This window comes from Pimephales promelas, chromosome 7, assembly GCF_988280905.1.
Source record: "Pimephales promelas chromosome 7, fPimPro1.hap1.1, whole genome shotgun sequence".
In the NCBI taxonomy this organism is placed as follows: Eukaryota; Metazoa; Chordata; class Actinopteri; order Cypriniformes; family Leuciscidae; genus Pimephales; species Pimephales promelas.
The window spans coordinates 21,364,387-21,384,645 of record NC_142775.1 but is presented as its reverse complement, the minus strand read 5'-3'; the positions used below and the strand labels follow the sequence as shown (position 1 = coordinate 21,384,645).

The following is a 20,259-nucleotide window of genomic DNA, read 5'->3' as shown; positions in this document are numbered from 1 at the left end:
AGTGATCTCGGTCCATTGAAGACAACTGATGGTAATGTTGCTTACTCTCTTTTTGTTGGGCTCTGGGGATTTGATGCACTCGGTGTAGTTGACCCAAGTCTTGTTTGAACTCTCTGCAAGTACCCAGGAACCATTAGAGTCACATCTCCTGTAGGCATGTCCTGAGAGATTGACAAAGACTTTACTGGCTATATTATGTATACTGCCAACTATTTTTATTATTATTTTTTAAATATAATGCTAAACAGTACACATTATGCATCAATAAAAAATTAAACATTAGTAAATGATAGTTTATTTTCCATTTTTAATCAATTATTTTAGAAAAAAATCTAATAAACCATTAATTGTATTTAAATGATTACAAATCTATAATTTCTATTTTTTTCGTCATGCTGAATATTGAAGGTCAAATAAAGAACATTTGCATAAGCACATAAATACGGCACACAGAAACAGTATGGGCAGTATTGTTCAAACATAGAGATTGGGTCTCATTTACTAACAGTTGCATGAATTATTATACACACAGGAGAAGTTCTCACAGAAAAATAATTCTAAGCACATATGCATATGAATTTGTTCTTAACCTCATTCAAATGTTAGAAATACTATGTCGGTATTGGCCGATATATGTTCCATTAATTATGTTATCGTTAACGACATGATAAAAAAAATGGGTAATGTATTGAAGCTGATAATACGAGAGAACCTTTCGTAAGAGAACTCATTATTTATGTAAGTTGCTTACGCTACGGGTAAAGTCATCTTTTCTCGAGATCTGAAGCCAAAAAGTATCCTTAATCATGTATTTATTGTCAACGCAGTGCAGCAGACAGCAGACCATAGCAGGCCGAGTAAGTTTGCTCATTGACTGTCCAGTGGCAAATGCAGCAGTCTATTGGTGAGCCCCGCGTGATGTCACACCCTCTATGCGTCACAGCCCGCCAAAGTGGGAGTGGCCAACGTATATATAAAAGAGAGGCTCAACAGGCTGAACTCTGATTTTTATCTCTTCAGTGAAGCTCTCCGCATCGCTGGATCTTGAGAAACCGCCACCGTCGAATCAAGCGACAAGCAAGCTCAGGAAGCAACGGAAGAAGCCGGCCGTCAGAGACCCGTGCCTGCTACGCTATCCAGTGACATTCACTTATATATCTAAAAGAGTGCAAGGCGTTTTTTATCAAAATGCCTCGCTCCACCTGCGGCTTGTGCTGCGCTCAGCTCATTGCTGGAGACTGCCATCTCATCTGCGCTCTCTGCCTGGGCCGCAAGCATATGAGTACTCGGGCTGCCGTTGATGCGGAGCTTCTGCGCCTCCTCACCAAGGCTGTCGATCAACTCAGCCTCGAGTGGTCAGCGCCTGAGGAGCCCACAAAGAAACAGGTTTGTTGGATACTTTCTCCATCGCCACCGCCAAGCGCCTGCACCGACTGTGCCCTTCCTACCGGAGCTCCACGCCGAACTATCCAAGTCATGGAACGCCCCTTTTTTCCACGAGAGTCCACTCGCATGCCTCCTCGACACTCTCTCAGGTTGACAATGCTGTCGAGAAGGGGTATAACTCCATTCCCCCGGTGGAGGAAGCAGTGGCAGTGCATCTTTGCCCGCCCTCTGGATGGCGTTCAAAGGCTGTCCTCCCCTCTAAGGCCTGCAGGACCACTTCAGCCCTTGTCAGTGCTTTCGCCCCCGCCGGACAGGCCACTTCAGCCCTGCACTCCATGGCGTTTCTACAGATTCTCCAGGTCGATTTCCTCCATGAGCTGGACGAGAAGAGCTCGGACCCATCAGGCATCACAGATCTTCGCAGTGCAACGAACCTTTCTCTTCGCGCCAGAAAGTCAGTGGCCCAGGCACTTGGACGGATGCATGGCTTCCTTAACAGAAATCACAGAAATGCACTTTTGGCTGATGCTCGCAGACATGAGGGAATCCGAGCGGGCTGTCTTCCTCAAACCCCTGCTCTCCCCCACCGGCCTCTTCGGCCCAGCTGTTAGCGGGATTATGGACCATTTCTCAGAGGTGCAAAAGACCATGCAGGCCATGAATTACCGTACACGGTTACCTAATGTAACCTCAGTTCTCTCTAGAAGAGGGAACGAGTGTTACGTAACCTGCCGTGCTTGCACCGCAAGCTTATCTGTTTCAGTCAATGAAAACCAGAGTTCAGCCTGTTTAGCCCCTCTTTTATATATCGTGAGCTTAGAATTATAAGGTTCTATCTCCACTTTTGGTCAAAATTGAGTTTTTGACATAATCTGATCCATTAGGTGTTTATTTATGCCTGTGTGGTGTTATTTTTGTAAAAAAAAGATTAATAGATAAAGCTATAATAGAAGATTATACTACATAACAGTTTTGCCAGCTGGGATGTAAAAACTTTGATGCTCAATATCTCAGAACTAACCGAAACGGAGATAGAACCTTATAATTCTAAGCTCACGATATGTTGGCCACTCTCATTTTGGCGGGCTGTGACGTGTACGCGAAGCGATAGGCAGATAGGCTGCTGCATTTGCCACAGGACAGCCAATGAGCACACTTATTCAGTCTGCTAGCGTATGCTGTCTGCTGTCTGCTGCACTGCGTTGACAATAAATACAAAATTAAGGATGTTTTGCTTCAGATCTCGAGAAAAAATGACTTTATCCGTTGCGTAAGCACTTTACGCAATACTCGTTCCCTCTTCTAGAGAGAATCGAGGTTACATTAGGTAACCGAGTATGTTACAGTATTTCCTTCATCTGAGTCATTTTGCCACGATGGTTTTGAATCGATTGTAATATGATTAGAATAACTTTAAAAAGGAAAATACAGTTAGGGTTAGTGCACAGCAACTACTAGCTGGTCTCTGTTACATATGCAACATACAATTTTAATGAAAAGAAAACACTATTGTAAAAGAATGTTGTGAATTTTTTGTACACCAAGCACATTTTTGTTTCAGCACGTTGTTACATGATAAACACATCCGCAGTGGATGCACCTTCATGACTATTAGTTCGCTTGAGCATTTGTTGCCTTTTGTTTTGTGCATTTGTAAGTTGTATACTATGCTTATTTTGAGAATATTTATATATCTGATTCGTCTCATATAGGACGTGCTTGGTTAAGTTAATAAGTTAACCCGGTAGTAAAGCGCTTAACGGTTATCATCTTTAGCTTCAGCCCACACGACTCAAACAGCAATATACAACATTTGTAACTACAACAGACATGAAAAAGAGAGAGATAAAAATATTTCAAACCTGCATGGTTGAAGTCATAGATGTAACTTGGGCAGAGGGTCTTGGTCAGAGCTCCAGGGAAGCCTTGCGGCCAACATATCAGACCATCCCACTCTGGGGCACATACACCAACTGAGAGTAGAACAGTTTCAGAGCAGAGATGTCAATTCACCAAAGAATAAGTTCAGTTATGACCAGTGAAATTATCCAGTCTTGCACCATAACATGATACCATCAAAAAATGTCACATGGCCTTTGCATGTACTGTGGAGGAGCTCGACATTTTGCCTACAGTTGTCCTTTAAAAGGCCCAGTCCGACAGTAAGTATGAGGCTATTGTCGGGTGGCATCTCGGCCGAGAAGACCTCATCCACATCTACACTCCTGCCGGTAAGACTCTGATGGTCGACTCAATTCCACGACTGTCCGGCACTGCTGGATTCAGAAGCTGAAGGTAATTTCATGGACCATCATTTTGCACGAAAATTTCAAGTTCCCCTCAGATCCCCCACTCACCAAATCGCAGTACACACACAGTTCAGTGGTTAAGAACTCCCCACTATTTCACTGGCTGGTAAAGACATCACTTTCATCAAATCAGGCAATAATATAGAGACCATCTCCTATTACATTCTGGACACTCCTCTTGCACTCATCGTCCTTGGTCACCCCTGGCTCACTCGTCACAACCCCAAAGTGAACTGGCAGCTCAAATAAGTGTTGGAGTGGAGTAGTTATTGTCATAAGTCTTGACTAGTGTCTGCCTGTTCGTCTGTTTCTGTTCCTATGTTGCAGGAGGAGGCAGTGTATTTATCTAATGTGCCCAAGGAGTACCTGGACCCTGAAGGAAGTTTTCAGTAAGTCTCGGGCTGCTTCTCTTCCTCTATATCGTCCCTATGACTGTGCTATAGAGTTATTGTCAGATATGTTTCCACCAAGTGTAAGTGTAAGGACAAGTTATATTCACTCTCTGTTCCAGAGAGAGAGGCCATGGAGAAATACATTTCTGATTCTTTAGCAACTAAGTTCATCTGCCCTTCCTCTTCTCCAGCGGGGGCAGGATTCTTTTCTGTGGGGAAGAAGGATGGATCGCTGCAACCTTGTATTGATTACTGGGGGTTGAATAGCATCACGGTAAAGAATACTTATTCTTTACCGTTGATGTCTTCAGTTTTCGAGAGGTTGCAGGGAGCATCTATCTTCACGAAATTGGATTTACGTAATGCTTATCATTTGGTTCGCATTAGGGAGGGGGATGAGTGGAAGACCGATTTTAACACCCCCAGGTGTCATTTTGAATGTTAGGTTATGCTTTTAGGCCTTTCCCACTCCCCAGCGGTCTTCCAGGCACTGTTCAATGACGTGTTGCGAGACATGGTCGATCAGTTTATATATGTTAACCTGGATGACATATTGATTTTTTCATCGTCTCTCCAGAAACACATGCAGCATCTCCGGGCTAGGGCTTCAGAGGTTGCTAGATAATGGGCTTTTTGTCAAGGCTGAGAAACACGTTTTTCAAACAGTCTGTTCCTTTTCTAGGGTACATCATCTCGGATGAGGGAATGTGCTTTGATCCTGAGAAGGTCAAGGCTGTGGTGGATTGGCCAAGTCCAGATTCCTGTACTGAGGTTTCTGGGGTTCGCCAATTTCAACAGGAAATTCATTCACAACTTCAGCCAAATAGTTGTGAATCTGGCCTCTGACCGCCTAGACCTCCCTCAGAACGACATTCAGGTGGTCAGATGCAGCCGAGGCTGCGTTTGTCAAACTGAAGGGTTGCTTTGTTTCAGCCCCCATCCTGATAACCCCTGATTCCTCATGACATTTTGTGGTGGAGGACGATGCGTCAGAAGTAGGGGTAGGTGCAGTGCTATCCCAGCGTTCTCCTTCAGATGACAAGATGCATCCTTGCGCGTTTTTGTCTCATGATTTATCCCCTGCCGAACATAATTATGACATTGGCAACAGAGAGTTGTTGGCAGTCAAGTTAGCATTGGAGGAATGGTGCCACTGGTTAAAAGGGTCAGGGGTACCTTTTATTGCTTGGACCAATCACAAGAACTTGGAATACATTCAGACTGCTAAACGATTAAACTCCAGGCAGACTTGATGGGCTCTTTTTTCGGTCATTTACTCTCTCGTACCGCCGGGTTCCAAACACATCAAACCTGAGTCTTTATCGCGTATTTTTGACCGTTCCGAATGCCTGTCTACTCCCGAGTGCATTTTACCAGAGACTCTATTCATCTCTACACTCACATGGGAGATCCAATCGAAGGCCTTAGACCTTTATTTCAGTCTGAGGGTTTACGGTCCAGCGTTATTCAGTGGGGACATTGTTCCATTGTGGCTTGCCATCCAGGTATTAAACTGCACTAGATTTTTAGTCAAGCAACATTTCTGGTGACCCTCCATGGCTCGTGACACAATTTGTATTGGCTTGTTCAGTTCAACCACGTCTTTCGATTACATGGCCTCCCGACAGACGTGGTTTCTGACAGAGGACCCAAATTTGTGTCCAAATTTTGGAGAGTTTTGTAGATTCCTGGGGGCAACTGTGAGTCTGTCCTCTGGGTACCATCCCCAGAGCAATGGTCAAACTGAGTGAGCCAACCAAGATTTGGAGAGAACGAAGCAATGTTTAGTGTCCAAGAATCCTTCCTCTTGGAGTTAGCAACTGTCTATGCCAGGGGTTCTCAACTCCAGTCTTTGCGACCCACTGCTCTGCATATTGTGTATGTCTCCCTTATTTAACACACCTGATTCAGATCCTCAGCTCGTCCTAACGAGCTGAGGATCTGAATGGTGGTCTATGGTGGAGTACACCCACAACATGCTGCCAGTGTCATTCCCGGGCCCATAACCGTTTGAGTGTCGCGTAGGGTACCAGTCACCTATTTTTCCCAGTCTGGAATCCGAAGTCGTGGTCCCCTCTGCCCACGCCTTCATCCAGAGGTGTCACCACACTTGGATCAGAGCCTGTGAGACTCTACTCCAAGTGGGGGAGTGCACCAAGACCAAAGCCAATCGCCACCGGCGTAAGCCTTCCGTATGTGTCATCGGCTCCAAAATGTGGCTTTCTACCAAGGACATTCCCCTCCGCTCCGTTTCAAATAAGCTTGCACCTTAATTCATTGACCCGTTCGCTGTCACGAAAATCATTAGTCCAATCACAGTCCTCCTCAATCTCCCTCCAGTGTACAGGAGGATTCATCCCGTCTTCCACATGTCCAAAATTAAGCCCGTTTTTTTTTTCTCACATTAATCCGCCAGTCACGGTTCCCCTCCGCCGCGACTTGCAGACGATGAACCAACTTATTCGGTCAATCGGGTTCTGGACTCGAGACAGAGGGAACGCGGATTTCAGTACTTGGTGGACTGGGAAGGTTACGGTCCAGAGAAGAGAAGTTGGGTACCAGCTAGAGACATCCTGGATCACTCTCTTATCGATGATCACAATCGGCAGGTAAGGGAGTCTGGTATGACTACTGTCACGGTTCATAAATTTTTGTTGAATTTCTAGGTGAGATTATGTTGTGCACAAAAACATTGATGTGGAGAACTGAAAGGGCCACTTAAAGTCACCCTAACATCAAAATTGACAATTCTTGTTTTCTTATGGAATATTGCAGTAAACTATTTATCAGTGCAAATCAATATTTTGTTTAAAGTTATGTCTCTCATAACAAGCTATGTCATCTTCTCTGATGACGTGTTTACTGGAGCTTGGGTGGGATAACCTGTCACTCACATTAGATCAAGTCAAGTCGTCACCTTTATATAGTGCTTTTAAAGATTGTATCAGTGATTTCAGGCCAAAACAAAAATTATCACATTCATCTAATCTTTCCTAACGATCCGCTAGCTGCCCGCCCCATAAGCAGGCTGTCAAAAAAAACACACGTCTCTGTAGGCAGCCTAGGCTCAGAGATTTGCACACAAAAACAAATGGGTACAAACACCACTCAAAATCAAAATAAACAGTGTTCTTACCAATCACAGACAGGGGCGGGTGTTATTTGTTTTTGCGCACGTGAAGTCGGAGCTGAAGAATAAGCCAGTGTCTATCAACCCTATGCTATCAATGGACCAGATACATTTACCATGGAAGAGGCAATCCCCAAGAAGGAGGAGGATTGGGGTGAGGCAATACCAATGTTTTTCATCAAAGAAACAAATAATTATTGGGAAGGCTTTTGAATGGTGGAAAAAACTTTTTTAATCGGATTGCACTGTTTCTTCTGGACAGGAGAGAGGCTTCTAGTGGTGAGTTTTTTGTATGTGAACTGTGTGAAAATAAAATTCTTTAAAAAATATGAGTGAAACTCATATAAACTTGGATAGCTCTAGAAGAAAGAAGAAACCCATACACTGATGGCTTGATACGCTGATGGCTCGAGGGTGAGTATCATGGGCTAATTTTCGTTTTAAAGTGAACTAATCCTTTTAAATTAAAAACTGGGTAAAAAAAAAAAAATCAGTGTTGGAAACAGTGCCTACCTGCTGGGTCGTCTGTAGAGACCTTCAGTAGGCACTGCAGCTTTACATCCAGTAGCATCTGTACCTGTTCTTCAGCTGTAATCTCACCATCTTCATCAGCCTGTCCAAAAAAGAGGTCATTTTGTTTCTCCATTATGTACTAAATCTTCAGAAGCCATCAGATTATTATTTTGTGTGTGTGTGTGTGCGAGAGGATGTCATTTACAAATGTCATTTGTATTTTCTGTAACACTTTATTTAGTTGGTCCACTTTAGACAGTTTAAACATTTAAAACAACTCTCATTAAAATAAAGGGTTACACTTTATTTTAAGATTTCATTGTTGAGTAATTATTTATGTACTAAGTAATATTAATTAACAACATGTACTTAATTAAGGGTTAGGGTAGGATTATGGTTTGGTTGAGGGTTAGTTCCATGTAATTATGCATACTTCACTGTTATTACTATGGTAAGTAACATGTATGATATGAAAAATCAAGTGTTACCAAGTAAAGTGTATTTCATGCTTGACCCATCAAGACACATTTGGGATCAATGATCCACAATGTATGTAAAATATAATAAATAATAGTTGTCGTATAATGCATATATAAATATAAGTTACTCATATGTTCTAGGGGGAAGTCATAAGGTTTGAAACGACATGAGGGTAAATGATTTTATAATTTAAATGAGAGTAGATTAAGTTTAATTAAGTTTAAAGTTGAATTGAGTGTGTGTTCGTGTGATTATCAAAGGGTTAGTGGTGACATTCTCTCTCTGTCTTAATTCTTGTTTCTTTTGGAGTCTGCGAGGGAGTGTGAAGAGTTGAACTTCTAGATGTGGATATGAAAGAAATTAAAAGATTCACTCTCTCTGTAATGATGAAAGAAATATTTTCAATTAATGTAAGTGTATCAGAAGGGTATTGGATCTGTCATTTCAGCCTGATATTCTGCCTCAATTAAATACATTTTCTCAGTCATGCAGAGTACAGACATGTACAGTTTTGAGCAATGTAAATTGGACTTTTTTCAGGAGGATATTAAAATGCAATATGTAATTTGTAATGGGTGAAGCTGAATGTAAATGAACAAAGAAGCTTTCTGTATAGACTTAAGAATGAAGAAAAAATTAAGAAAGAAATCCAATTACTAGAAATTCATGCATACATGCATTCATGCAACTGTATTCCCATGTTTAGTCTAAAGCTACAATTGTAACGGGGCGAACAAGATGAGAGACGTGCGAATCCATATGCAAAGCTTTATTCCAAAGCATGGTCTTAATACAGGCAAGGTTAATGAGCAGCAAACAAGTATGACAGAGGCATGGCACAGAGTAATCCTTAGGGCAAGCGTGGATAGACGATCGGCGAACAATATCCAACAGGGGCAAGACAAAGAGAGAGAATCCAGGGAAACAGCAATAATCCAAATGAGGGGCAAACAGAGTCCAAAGGGCTAGGCTAAGGGTGATTCCAGGAAACAGGCAAGAATCATAACAAGGACAAGGCAGGACTAAGATCAATGGATGTGCTCAGTAGAGAAGCTAACACTAAGGGGGCTTTTACACTGGGCTGGTTTGTTGCGGTCCGAGCCGGAGCGCGTTTGTTCCCCACGCCCCCCGCAGCGTTGGTCTGGTTTTACACTCAACTTGATTCTGAGTTGATTCAGGGGGCGCCGGGAACAAGGGGGTAATCCATCGACCGGAAGTTGAAGCCTGGCGGGAGCTGCCATCTTGTAGCAGAACTTCACTTGCGTTAGCATTCCCATTGACTCCCATTCATTTTGGCGTCATTTTGACAGCGAATAACTTTACTTCTGAGGCGTTTGAAGACCCCATTTGTCCTTTATTTATTTCTAAAGAAACATGACAATGTATAAAATGCTCCATTACCTTGTAGCTTATGTTATGGCCCCGTAGAAGCAGTTTTAGTGAAAGTAGGCTAACGATTGCGTCATACCCATGCGACTCTTTGTCGCACAGTAGAGAGGTTACCGTATGGACAGTGAAAGAAGCTCACACGCAATCGGGGAAACGTGGAGGCAAAAGGACAAAATAATTAATCAGAATACCTAGCAAATGTGTCTCCTGCTCCTAGCTCATGGACAGCTCCTATTCACACTCTCCGCCTCTGCAAGTTTCAGAAGGGATGATTCAGATTTCTCATGCCACAGCCACTAGAAGACAGACAGTTTGCTCATGTCACATCTACGTCGTCAAGCTCTGTTTGCTAAAAAAAAAAATATATATATATAGTGCCAAAAACGTGTTTCACTTGTCTCAATGGAGTCCCAATGAGATCGCTATGTCCACTTCTTATACTGTCTATGGCCGGGAACAAACGCGCTGGGGCTCGGACCGCAGCAAACCATCCCAGTGAAAAAGCCACCTCAGCATCAGGGAAAGAAAGTCCAAGGCTTATAAAGAGTGTGAGATAGTATGTGATAGTTCTCAGGTCAGGTGTGAGTGTGATAAGTGGAATCAGCTGTGTGAGTTGTCAATGCAATGAATGATGGGGATTGTAGTGAAGTGCTAGAGTCCATGCTGTGAGTGAGTGACCTCTGGTGGTGATTGACTGGAAGTTTATGGACCAGATTCGTGACAACAATAACCATCATTTTTACAGAGTGAACAACACATCTGCCTCTTACTCCAGATTTCTCTCAACATGGGGACAGGAGAGGTGTAAGTTAATAAATAAGGAAACAAATACTTACTTTAAAAAAGTATTTTTTTTTTTGTTGTCAATTCAAAAGTAATGCATTACTTTACTCATTATTTATTTTTTTTAAAGTAAATCAGATCATGTAACTTGACTTGTAATGTGTTACCCAAGATACTGGAGATGACCATAAGATAACACTACTCCAAACATTTCTAAGAAATTTATTAAGTATCCTGTCCACCACTTCCTTCATATCTACTTTAAATACTGCACTGATATTATGACTCAAATTAGCATAAAAAATATAGAGGGAGACTTTTAATCATTGACTCAATGTGTTGGGAATTATACATCTATGATTACGTTCATATGTCCTATGGCAGCTTCATGAAGTATGCAAGTGGTCTCTCTGGTGGTTCTCTATAAAAATTAATAATAGTCATGCACCATTCTTGACATCATCATGCAACACTGTGAGACTGACACTGTTCCAGTCAGATGGGCAAATATGCTTATCCCTTTCAAAATATAACAGATTCCAAACATAGCAGAAAAAAAAAGAAAAAGAAAAAATGAAAAAAAAAAAAAAACGAAAGTATAACATTCTGAGATTGATCCAGAGCCCCAGATTCTGTAATATAAAAAAGTCTGAATACAAACAGATTTGTTATATTTACAGCAGAAATACACAAAATACTGAAGCCTATTGGTTGGGGGCATTTCAAAAGGATCAGAACATCTGAAATACATGTAACAAATTTAGATGTGTGACACGTAGCACATTTTAAGATGATTCTTTCTAACAGGACACGAACATACTCATGCATTAATGACTTACTAATTTGTTACTGTAAATTACTGACAATGCAGTGGGAAAAAAGTGTTGGGTATTAAAGTAACAATTAACAGCACACAACTCAAACTTGCAATATGAGCAAGCCGACCTACCTTAAAACGACCCTTGTGAATAATAAATCTCACAAAGCATTCCCAGTTTAACGTGATTAGCTGCTTATTACAGAATTGTGAGGTTAAACAGTCCATGAATGAGCTTCATTTTTTGCTGTTGTGAAGAAAGTGGCAACACATATAACCAGGTTTGTATGATATTGTGTATTGTTTTGCTGGATGATTTCTGGTTCCTGCAAACAATTAATTTGGTTTATTAACGGACAGTAGCTGTTGTAATATAATGGATATGCTTGGTATTAGAAAGATTGTTCAAACCACAAGGAGAACAAGCTAAATTACGTATAAGTAGAATCATTGAGTGTTCAGGAACACTGCAAAATAAGAATAAGTTCTGCTGAGGATCTGTCCGTGGTGCTGAAACATCAAATAGCAACAGCAGTTCCTAATTGACTGGTTATCTTTTTTTTTTCTTTTAGGTGCCATTTAAACAACATGTTATTAACGCATGGACAAAAGCACAAGCCACTCAAGTGTATGTCATTTCACCTACAGCACAGGTAGATCAATGACCACCAATGACAGAACAAAAGTGAACAATCTGTCAACAACATAATGAAATGCTAACCCACCCCCTCCCCCCCCCCCCCAAAAAAAAAAAAAAAAAAAAAAAAAACATGAATGTATGTATTCCATATGAGCAAATGTTACCATAAAGGTCTATTTCCACCCAATATCAAATATTGAGTCATGTGAAATAACGTGATATTTTTTTTTTTGACTTGGTGACTAATTAGAAATTATATGAAAAAATGAATGTTTTTTTTATTATTATTATTTTACAGTGCATGCAGTAGCAGCTCTTCATAGTTTAAGAGAGAGGTAAAGGGCTGTGAAACACCCCAAGCTTTCATCAAAACCACTGTTGTATTTCTTGTCTCAGAGGCTGATATTAGGGATGGGGATTACAGAATTAATGCAACAACAACATATAGTTGGATACACACACACACACACGCAGGTTCTAGATCATTTGCTTTAAAGACATTTCTGTCATTGTCATAGCAAATACATTAATACATCAAATACATTAATAAACAGCAATATAAAGACGCCTAGCGTACCAAATGAACCTGGACTAACGTTACCACAAGTGCCCCCACAAAAGGTAAAGTAAAAAGAAAAAAAAAACCAGAAGTCATGTAGACCTAAAGTCTTACCTGAGCATCAGCTAATGTCCAAAACAGAATCACTTTGGCGAAGTTCCACAGGAGACAATACCTCATGGTTCTGAGGTGATTCTTTTGTCGAGATATCAGCCTTCTTTCTTTAAGACTTTGTGTATCTCCAGCGACCATGATCTAGTCATGTCGTAAGAGGAAAAAACATAATTAAATCTCCCAAAATCTTTTCTAAAATGTCTAATAAAATAGCACAGAATCACGTGACGTCGTTGTTCTACGAAGTTCTCCTTCGCATCGTAAAAGCAACTTGAAAGTTTGCAAGTGTAGCCTACTCCATGTAGAAATCCCCTCGGAAGGTTCGGCTGACGGACTCAACGTGAGTGAAATGAGTGAGGCGCTTGAATGAATGAGAAACGCTCTTTCAGTCACAAACCACAAGTGTCTCACTCTCACGGGGGTTAGGTGGATCGATCTTGAAATATCGATAGTATAATACTGACGGTTTATCGCGAGGAAAGATCCTCCTCACATCAATAATATTGGCACAACGCGCTTTAAAGTGCTTTCTTCTTTTTCTTCTTCTTCTTTGAAAAAAAAAATGCGTATCACGAGCTTTGATGAGAAAGCAATGAATCATGTAAGCAAATTGTTGTGTAGGATGTTTGTAGGATAGGAACTATTTCTTCTTCCGCTCATCTCTCAAAGCACATGACTACGGAGGCAGGCAGTAAGCAGAGCTCACTCGACATGTCTTCAAAGAGATGTGAGAGAAAAAGAAGCATCTTCAACTTTCTTTCAAATAAGTTGTTAAAGGATAAATCTCTTTCTGAAATAGTTGTTAAATGAAAGAAGTCTGATCATTTGCTACAAATAATGGCCTTCAAATAATATTGTTAAAATTGGTAGGCTAATTAATTACCCAGTTTATCCTGCTCAGAAAAATGAAATATCGGTTATTCCAAACTTGTATGATTTTCTTTCCTTCTGCCTATAAAACAAAAACAGATGTTATAGGCAGAACGCTATTGACCGACTTTTTTTGTGTTATGATTTACATGTAAACAGCTAGGCTATAATTATCATAATATGTTAAATGACCACATCCTTATCCCTAATACTGAACATTTTCTATACTGAGCATGATTTATGAGTAAAGCCATAACAAAAAATGCTATGCTCAGCTGCCAGATGGTAAGATTAATATAAGAGTCTTCAAAGAAGCAGGCTACTACAGAGAACGGCATCCATCTAGAGTGTCTTTTGAGGCACACTGTGGGCTTCACACATGATCAGAGATCTGTAGTAGCTGTTGTAGTGTAATAGATATGCTTTGGTATTAGAAAGATTGTTCAAACCAGGAGGATAAGCTAAATTACATATAAGTAAAATCAACGCAAAAATCACTGATTGTTCAGGAGCACTGCAGAATAAGTGGTGATGTGGATCTGTCCATGGTGCTGAAACATCAACAACCAAACGGTGACGTCATGAGCATGCGTCTTACATGTTCGGTCTACAGTATAAGCACACAGTTTTTTTCTTTACAAAGTGACATCGTCCACTATTGGCCTGGCAGCAGAATAAAGCACTTTTTGAATTGTTTTCGCAGATGACAAGGTCACTTTTGTTGTGAAACACGCAAAGGAAATACTTGTTTTTTAAACGTACCCTTATTTGGTTCACTAACTATTCCACGTTTCAGTAAATTGAATGTGAAAATAGTAGTTAACCTCTACTGGGGACATTATAAATACATTAAATAAAATAAACCCTGTGTAGTAAAACATGTAATTATCCATTAAAAAAGGAATCCTGCAGAGCTATATGCCAACACATTTTAACACACAGAACAGTTATTCAGAGGAATCCTGAGGATTCAGCATTACTCTTATCCCTTGGATTCAATCTGTTTGAAGATGCAGCGACGGGCTACCGCTTAACCATATCAGAAACTGAGCAAACACACATTCAGTTTTCCCCTTTGTTGTTAAACTTGATTTTGAATTGATCCAAAGGTGGCCGAAGATACTTAATAAAAGACATGCAGCCTATCTTCGTTTGTGAAATGTCATGTGAATGAAACCACATTAAGGATAGTGACAGCTAATTTCTCTGTTAGGTTTGAGAAGACATTCAATCAAACAATTTCAGTTAAATTACTGAAGGTATTCTATTCATTTGTCCAAATTAAAATCAGTCATATCACTATCAATCATCAACACTGATACATAAACAATAATGGTTAACTCAAGTAACTCAACTTCTGTCAATGCTCTGTCCCTTTTTGTTAGTAAAAGGCTGCTCAAATAACAATATTTACATATTTATTGCATTCAGATTTTTTTTTTACCTTAATTTAACTCACACTCTGCTTTCAACTTTCTTTGTGCCACTGATGGAATTTTACTTTTATTTATTTATTTTTAACCTAAAGTATTTACATTTAAATTGGCACAGAGAAACAACTCTAACAAATTATATGACAATCTCATAACCATATTCTGTTTCAAACTGAGTGAGCATTGAACTGTCATTTCCTTTCCATGTAAGTGGAGTGAATGCTTCATACGATTCCCTTGAAATAAGTTGTTGGAGTGCAGTCTAGTATTCTTTAAGAATCATAAAAGGTGCCTCTATCTGATGCAATTACTTACAAGAGACCATCCCAGCAAAACCTTTCTTCTGCAGTCATTGACTCGATTAATCTTGAAATGATTAATCTTAATTGTCTGTTGGTGTCACTTGTTAAGTCAAAGACCAAGGAAATACTAAAAAATATGGGATTCAGAACCTAATTTAAATATATGAAGAGTTCAGATGCAAAAGCCTCTAAATGCCATTTGAAATTTTCTTCTTTAATGATGATTTTTATCAAACTTGTATATTTAAGTTCAGCAATTTCACTTAAATAACAATTAATAGGTAATTATCATTGCCATTTAAGTGAAATCACTGAACTTAAATATACAAGCTTGATAAAAATTATCATTCTAGAAGAAAATTTTAAATGGCACTTAGAGGCTTTTGCATCTGAACTCTTCATATAAATGTTTATGGACTTCAAACTGAAGAAACCTTATGATGAAGAATAAACCTTAAAATCAAAAAGAAATATGTCAGACTCAAATAAAATGAACACAAGGTCAGAGTTCATGCCAAAGTAAAATGTTAATAACCATTTTTCTATTCTTAAATGTAAACCTTCCGCTTCTACGCAGATTGATTTGGTTGGCCCAACCAAATCAGCTTTTACAAAAAAAAAAAAAAAAAAAAAAAAAAAAAAAAAATCTGTCCAACCAAACCAGCTTTTACAAAAAAAAAAAAGGCCCCACTAGTTTGTAGGTGGTCCAATTATTCAAACGGCTCAGATTTGCTTGAATTGCTTGAAAATGTCACATAAAGGAATTCAACATTCAGGATTTCCCTTAATTAACTGCTTTCTGTAATGCTCTTCTGTAATGCTCTTAGTTTAAATTACTTCCTAACTGAAGCATACATCCATTGCTCAAGACAATACCTCATTAGTGCATGTCTTCACAGCAACCTTGCAGCTTCTTTTCCCAAACATTTGACACTGTGTCTTTTATTGTATGTTAATGTTCATATTCATATTTTTACAGGATCATTTTGATCAAATGGTTGAGAAGAGGACAATAACAAGCATGTGCTTGAAAGAACAGGCATTAATTTCTTAAATGTGACCCTGGGTCACAAAACCATGTTGCAAATACTGTAGCACTTATATTTCTGGCAATAGCCAACAATACATTGTATTAATCAAATTGTCATTTTTTTTTATGCCAAAAATCATTAGGTGTAGATAATGTTCCAAGATATTTTGTAAATTTCCTACCGTAAATATTTAAAACATTTAGTTTTGTGAGTGAATGCAGCACAATCACGAACATAAATAGAAAACGTTAATGGCGATTTTCTCAATGTTTAGCTTTTTTTTTTTTTGTAGTTTCCTAATAGTTTTCAAATAGTTGTATCTCTGCCAAATATTGTCCTATCCTAACAAATCATACATCAATGGAATAGTTTATTTATTCAGCTCTCAGTTGATGTAAATCTCAAAATTGACGCATGTGACTGGTTTTGTGGCCCAGGGGTCACAAAACTTTTATAAAACTTTTTTTTTTTTTTTGCTTTAATAAATGGCAACATGTGTGGCTTTCGATATGCATACACAAACAGCGTGCCAAGCAAGTGGGCCACCATCAAGTCAACAATGACAGGGATTTATACTGGTAATATTTACTGTTGGAATAGGTTCAATGGAAACACATGGCTCAGACTAGAAATCTCCCTGTCTGTTTAATGTTTGTTACGGAGTCTTTGTTATGTCTTTGTAGCTGTTGGGTTAAATTTATAAATTGCATTTTTTAATCCAACAATTGGGTTTGTCCATATTTACCCCAAAATTGGGTTAAAACAACCCAGCATTTTCAATATCACAGAGTGTATGCTGTGATATTTCTTCATTGTGAGAAATGGGAATAACCAACCCGATCTCACGAGAATTCGTATGAATTTTACTAAATCGTTAGTTTTTGCAAAATCGTACATATTTTACGAATTGGCCAATTCGTATTTATTCGTACGAATGACCTACCCCTGAGTACGAATTAGCCACTTTTTAATCTCTCGTACGAATTTGTCGTGAGATAGCGTAGGAATAACCTCCTTTTTACAATAGCAATCATCTGCTCTATGAAACAGTGTTGATCTCTTTCTACATCCTAAAAAGATTAAACATTTGATCTTGCTTGCAAACACATGAAAGTAAGTGTAAATTCCTAATTTGTCAATGTCAAAGGGAGGCTTTAAAAAAAGTCTTTACAGAAGTGTGCAAAGCTGCTAGACACATCCAAATCTGCACTGCCTTCTAATTGGTAACTGCAGGGAAGTATTTTAATGTCTTTCTATAAATGGATTAGATTGATTGATTTTCCTCACCAGATGTGATTGCTGTTACTCACGGCCGTCGCAGGGACACACTTATAATTTACCCATAACCTTCAATGATGAGGGCCAACTTTCTGTCTTTGTTAGAATAATTGAATCTGTTCTCCTATGACCTCCAGAGGTTTATAACTGTCTCCTTAACATCACAAAAGAATTAGTTATAAATCTGTTTTTACAGGGTGGGTTTCACTAACTATATGTTATTTGGGGTACACAGGAAATGCTGCAATCTTGAACCATCTGTGACATGCAGAAAATAATAAACAAATACTTCTCATTCATTACATTTTTCTTTTATCTTTTGGAACCCTCTTATGGACACGCAAAAATTCTTACAGGCTTTTTTTTTTTTTTTTTTACTCAATAACCAGTTAAAAATGAAAGTCTTATCTGTTTTTGAATGATGACAATGACGAAGGTGACGATGCCAAAGATAATCATGTTGAAAGTTCATTGACCAATGACTCAAACTCAATGTCCAGGAACCTCAGATCCAAGAATACAAATTCCACATTTTCCCATTGTCCACCTTATTGTTGATCCAAAATCACACAGATGGTATAATACAACTTCATGATCCACAGCCGTGCGGGTATAATCCAATTTCAGGATCAACAGAAGTAAGACATATGGCTTTCCAAACTCACATCATGTTTAAAACAAACACAGTCAGGCATAAGCAACAGAAGCACAACCCCCCCTGAATGTGAAGTCCTTCTACAAAACAATATCATCACATTAGGAAAATAAATTTTCATACGTCCACCAGTCAACATAAGAAAAAAAACACTGCTTACATCCGATTGAGCATCAAACTCTTAGTTTCCCAATCAGGACTATTGATCGTTTGAATTCATAAGGCATGCTTATTCCTCCATTACCAATCTGCTACTTCTACTCTCTACACCTGTTTTTATGCCTGAGAGTATTACTCTTTGTTGCCCCCTCAAGGTGTGTAGTACAATTACAACCCCAACCAAAAAAAAAAAAAAAACATGTACGCAGATTTGACTGTTAGCTAGAGGTTAAGATATACAGTATAATATAAAATTAAATGTCAGATTAATCTTTATCTGAAAGGTATGTTTCAAGGTCTGTATAAAGTAAATGTCAATTCCAGTGTTAGCAAATGTATATAAAAAAAAAAAATCATATATTAAGTCTTAAGAATTTTTGTATAGATTCACTCATTTAAATGAGCATCAGACAAAATGAAATTAATTACTCACCCTCATGTCATCCCAAACCAGTCTTTTCGTTCATCTTCAGGACACAAATGAAGACATTTTTTGATGAAATCAGAGAGCTTTCTGTATTCTCCATAGACAGTTACAGTTTACGCAACTACCACTTTGATGCTTCAAAAAGTTCATAAAGAGATCGAAAAACTAATATGAATTGAGTAGTCAAAATGTTCTAGAAAAAACATGATCGCTTTATGATGAACAGAATTAATGTAGGCTTTTAATTACATTTAAACACTAATCAGTGAAAGTGGAAAGAAGCTCAAATGAACCTGCTTGATGTGCAAGAACAGACCTCTTGAGGAAGCTCAAATGTGCTGCGTAACACACGGGAATGAACCTCATCGGTTCTTGCTGAAGCTCAAACGTGCTGCATAACACGACAATGAACCTCAATGGTTCTTGTGGAAGCTCAAACGTGAGAGCTGCTTGCATCCCAAGAAAACGCTCACAGTCAGAAGTTTTTCTCCAAGAGCAGGGATGTGCTAGCCCACTCTATGCCTTTTACAGTATGTCTCACTCCTGCCTCAGGTATTGGAACGAATCAGGGAAAATGGATGCACAGTGCTACTTGTGGCTCTGCTCTGGAAAAACAGGCTTGGTTCCCAGTTGTGATGCAGCTGACAAGCATTGCACCATGGCCAATACCGATGAGGAAAGACCTCCTCTCTCAAGCCAAGGGCTCGATTTGGCATCCTCGCCTCGGAGCTGTGGTCCTTACATGCATGGGCCTGAAAATTCCTCAAAATTTTCTCTGTTTTCTGACTGGTGTAAATCTCGAGGCTTTTCACCCCTAGACTGTGAGGTTATGGAAGTTCTTGCCTTCCTTAAGGAGCTACTGGACAAGGACAGAACCCCATCAACGCTCAAGGTTTATGTGGCAGCCATAGCAGCGTTTGCTAAACAGCAAGTGGCCAGTCAGTGGGAAATAACGATCTGGTCATCCGCTTCCTTAAAGAGCATATTGCAGGTAAAAAAAAAAAAAATCGATCGATCAGAAGCTTTAAGTATATTTTAAAGAAAATATAGTTCCTACATTGTTTTTCTATTCATTGACTCGTTGGGTCCTCTAACCTGCCCCTGCTGAAAAATCCAGCTAAAACCAGCCAAGGCTGGTTGGCTGGTTTTGGCTGGTCTCCCAGCCTGGTTACAGTTGGTTTATCAGGCTGGTTTTAGAGGGGTTTTGAACACTTTTTCAGCTGGTCAGGCTGGTCTTAGCTGGTCAAGTTGGTTTTAGCTGGTCAGGCTGGTCTTAGCTGGTCAGGCTGGGAGACCAGCTTGACCAGCTAAGCCAGGCTGGGTGACCAACTAAAACCAGCTACTTCCAGCTTAAACCAGCTAAGACCAGCCAACCAGCCTAGGCTGGTTTTAGCTGGATTTTTCAGCAGGGGCAATATGCCATTTAAGGGAGCTAAGAGGCTGAATCCTCCCAGACCCCCTTCAGTCCCCATGTGGGACCTTACCACAGTTTTGGAAGCCATGAAAGATGCCCGAGCCAATCCATTTATTAGATTTGAAACATTTGTCGTTCAAGATTTGTCATTTGTCGTTTCTTTGCCGTGCCTGCAACA

At 39.5% G+C, this 20,259-nt stretch overlaps 1 protein-coding gene across 1 annotated transcript in view; it reads right to left on the bottom strand.

Moving 5' to 3' along the window:
* The window catches only part of pth2ra (parathyroid hormone 2 receptor a), a 58,572-nt gene extending 45,497 nt beyond the window's left edge, over window positions 1-13,075 (bottom strand). Inside the window, exons 1-4 of the mRNA XM_039682065.2 lie at window positions 12,513-13,075; window positions 7,731-7,830; window positions 3,249-3,359; window positions 46-161 (exon numbers count right to left, since the gene is read on the bottom strand). Coding sequence (XP_039537999.2) covers window positions 46-161; window positions 3,249-3,359; window positions 7,731-7,830; window positions 12,513-12,650 — 465 coding nt within the window. The 5' untranslated portion in view covers window positions 12,651-13,075. The remainder of the gene's footprint in view (window positions 1-45; window positions 162-3,248; window positions 3,360-7,730; window positions 7,831-12,512) is intronic.
* Window positions 13,076-20,259: the final 7,184 nt, after the last annotated feature.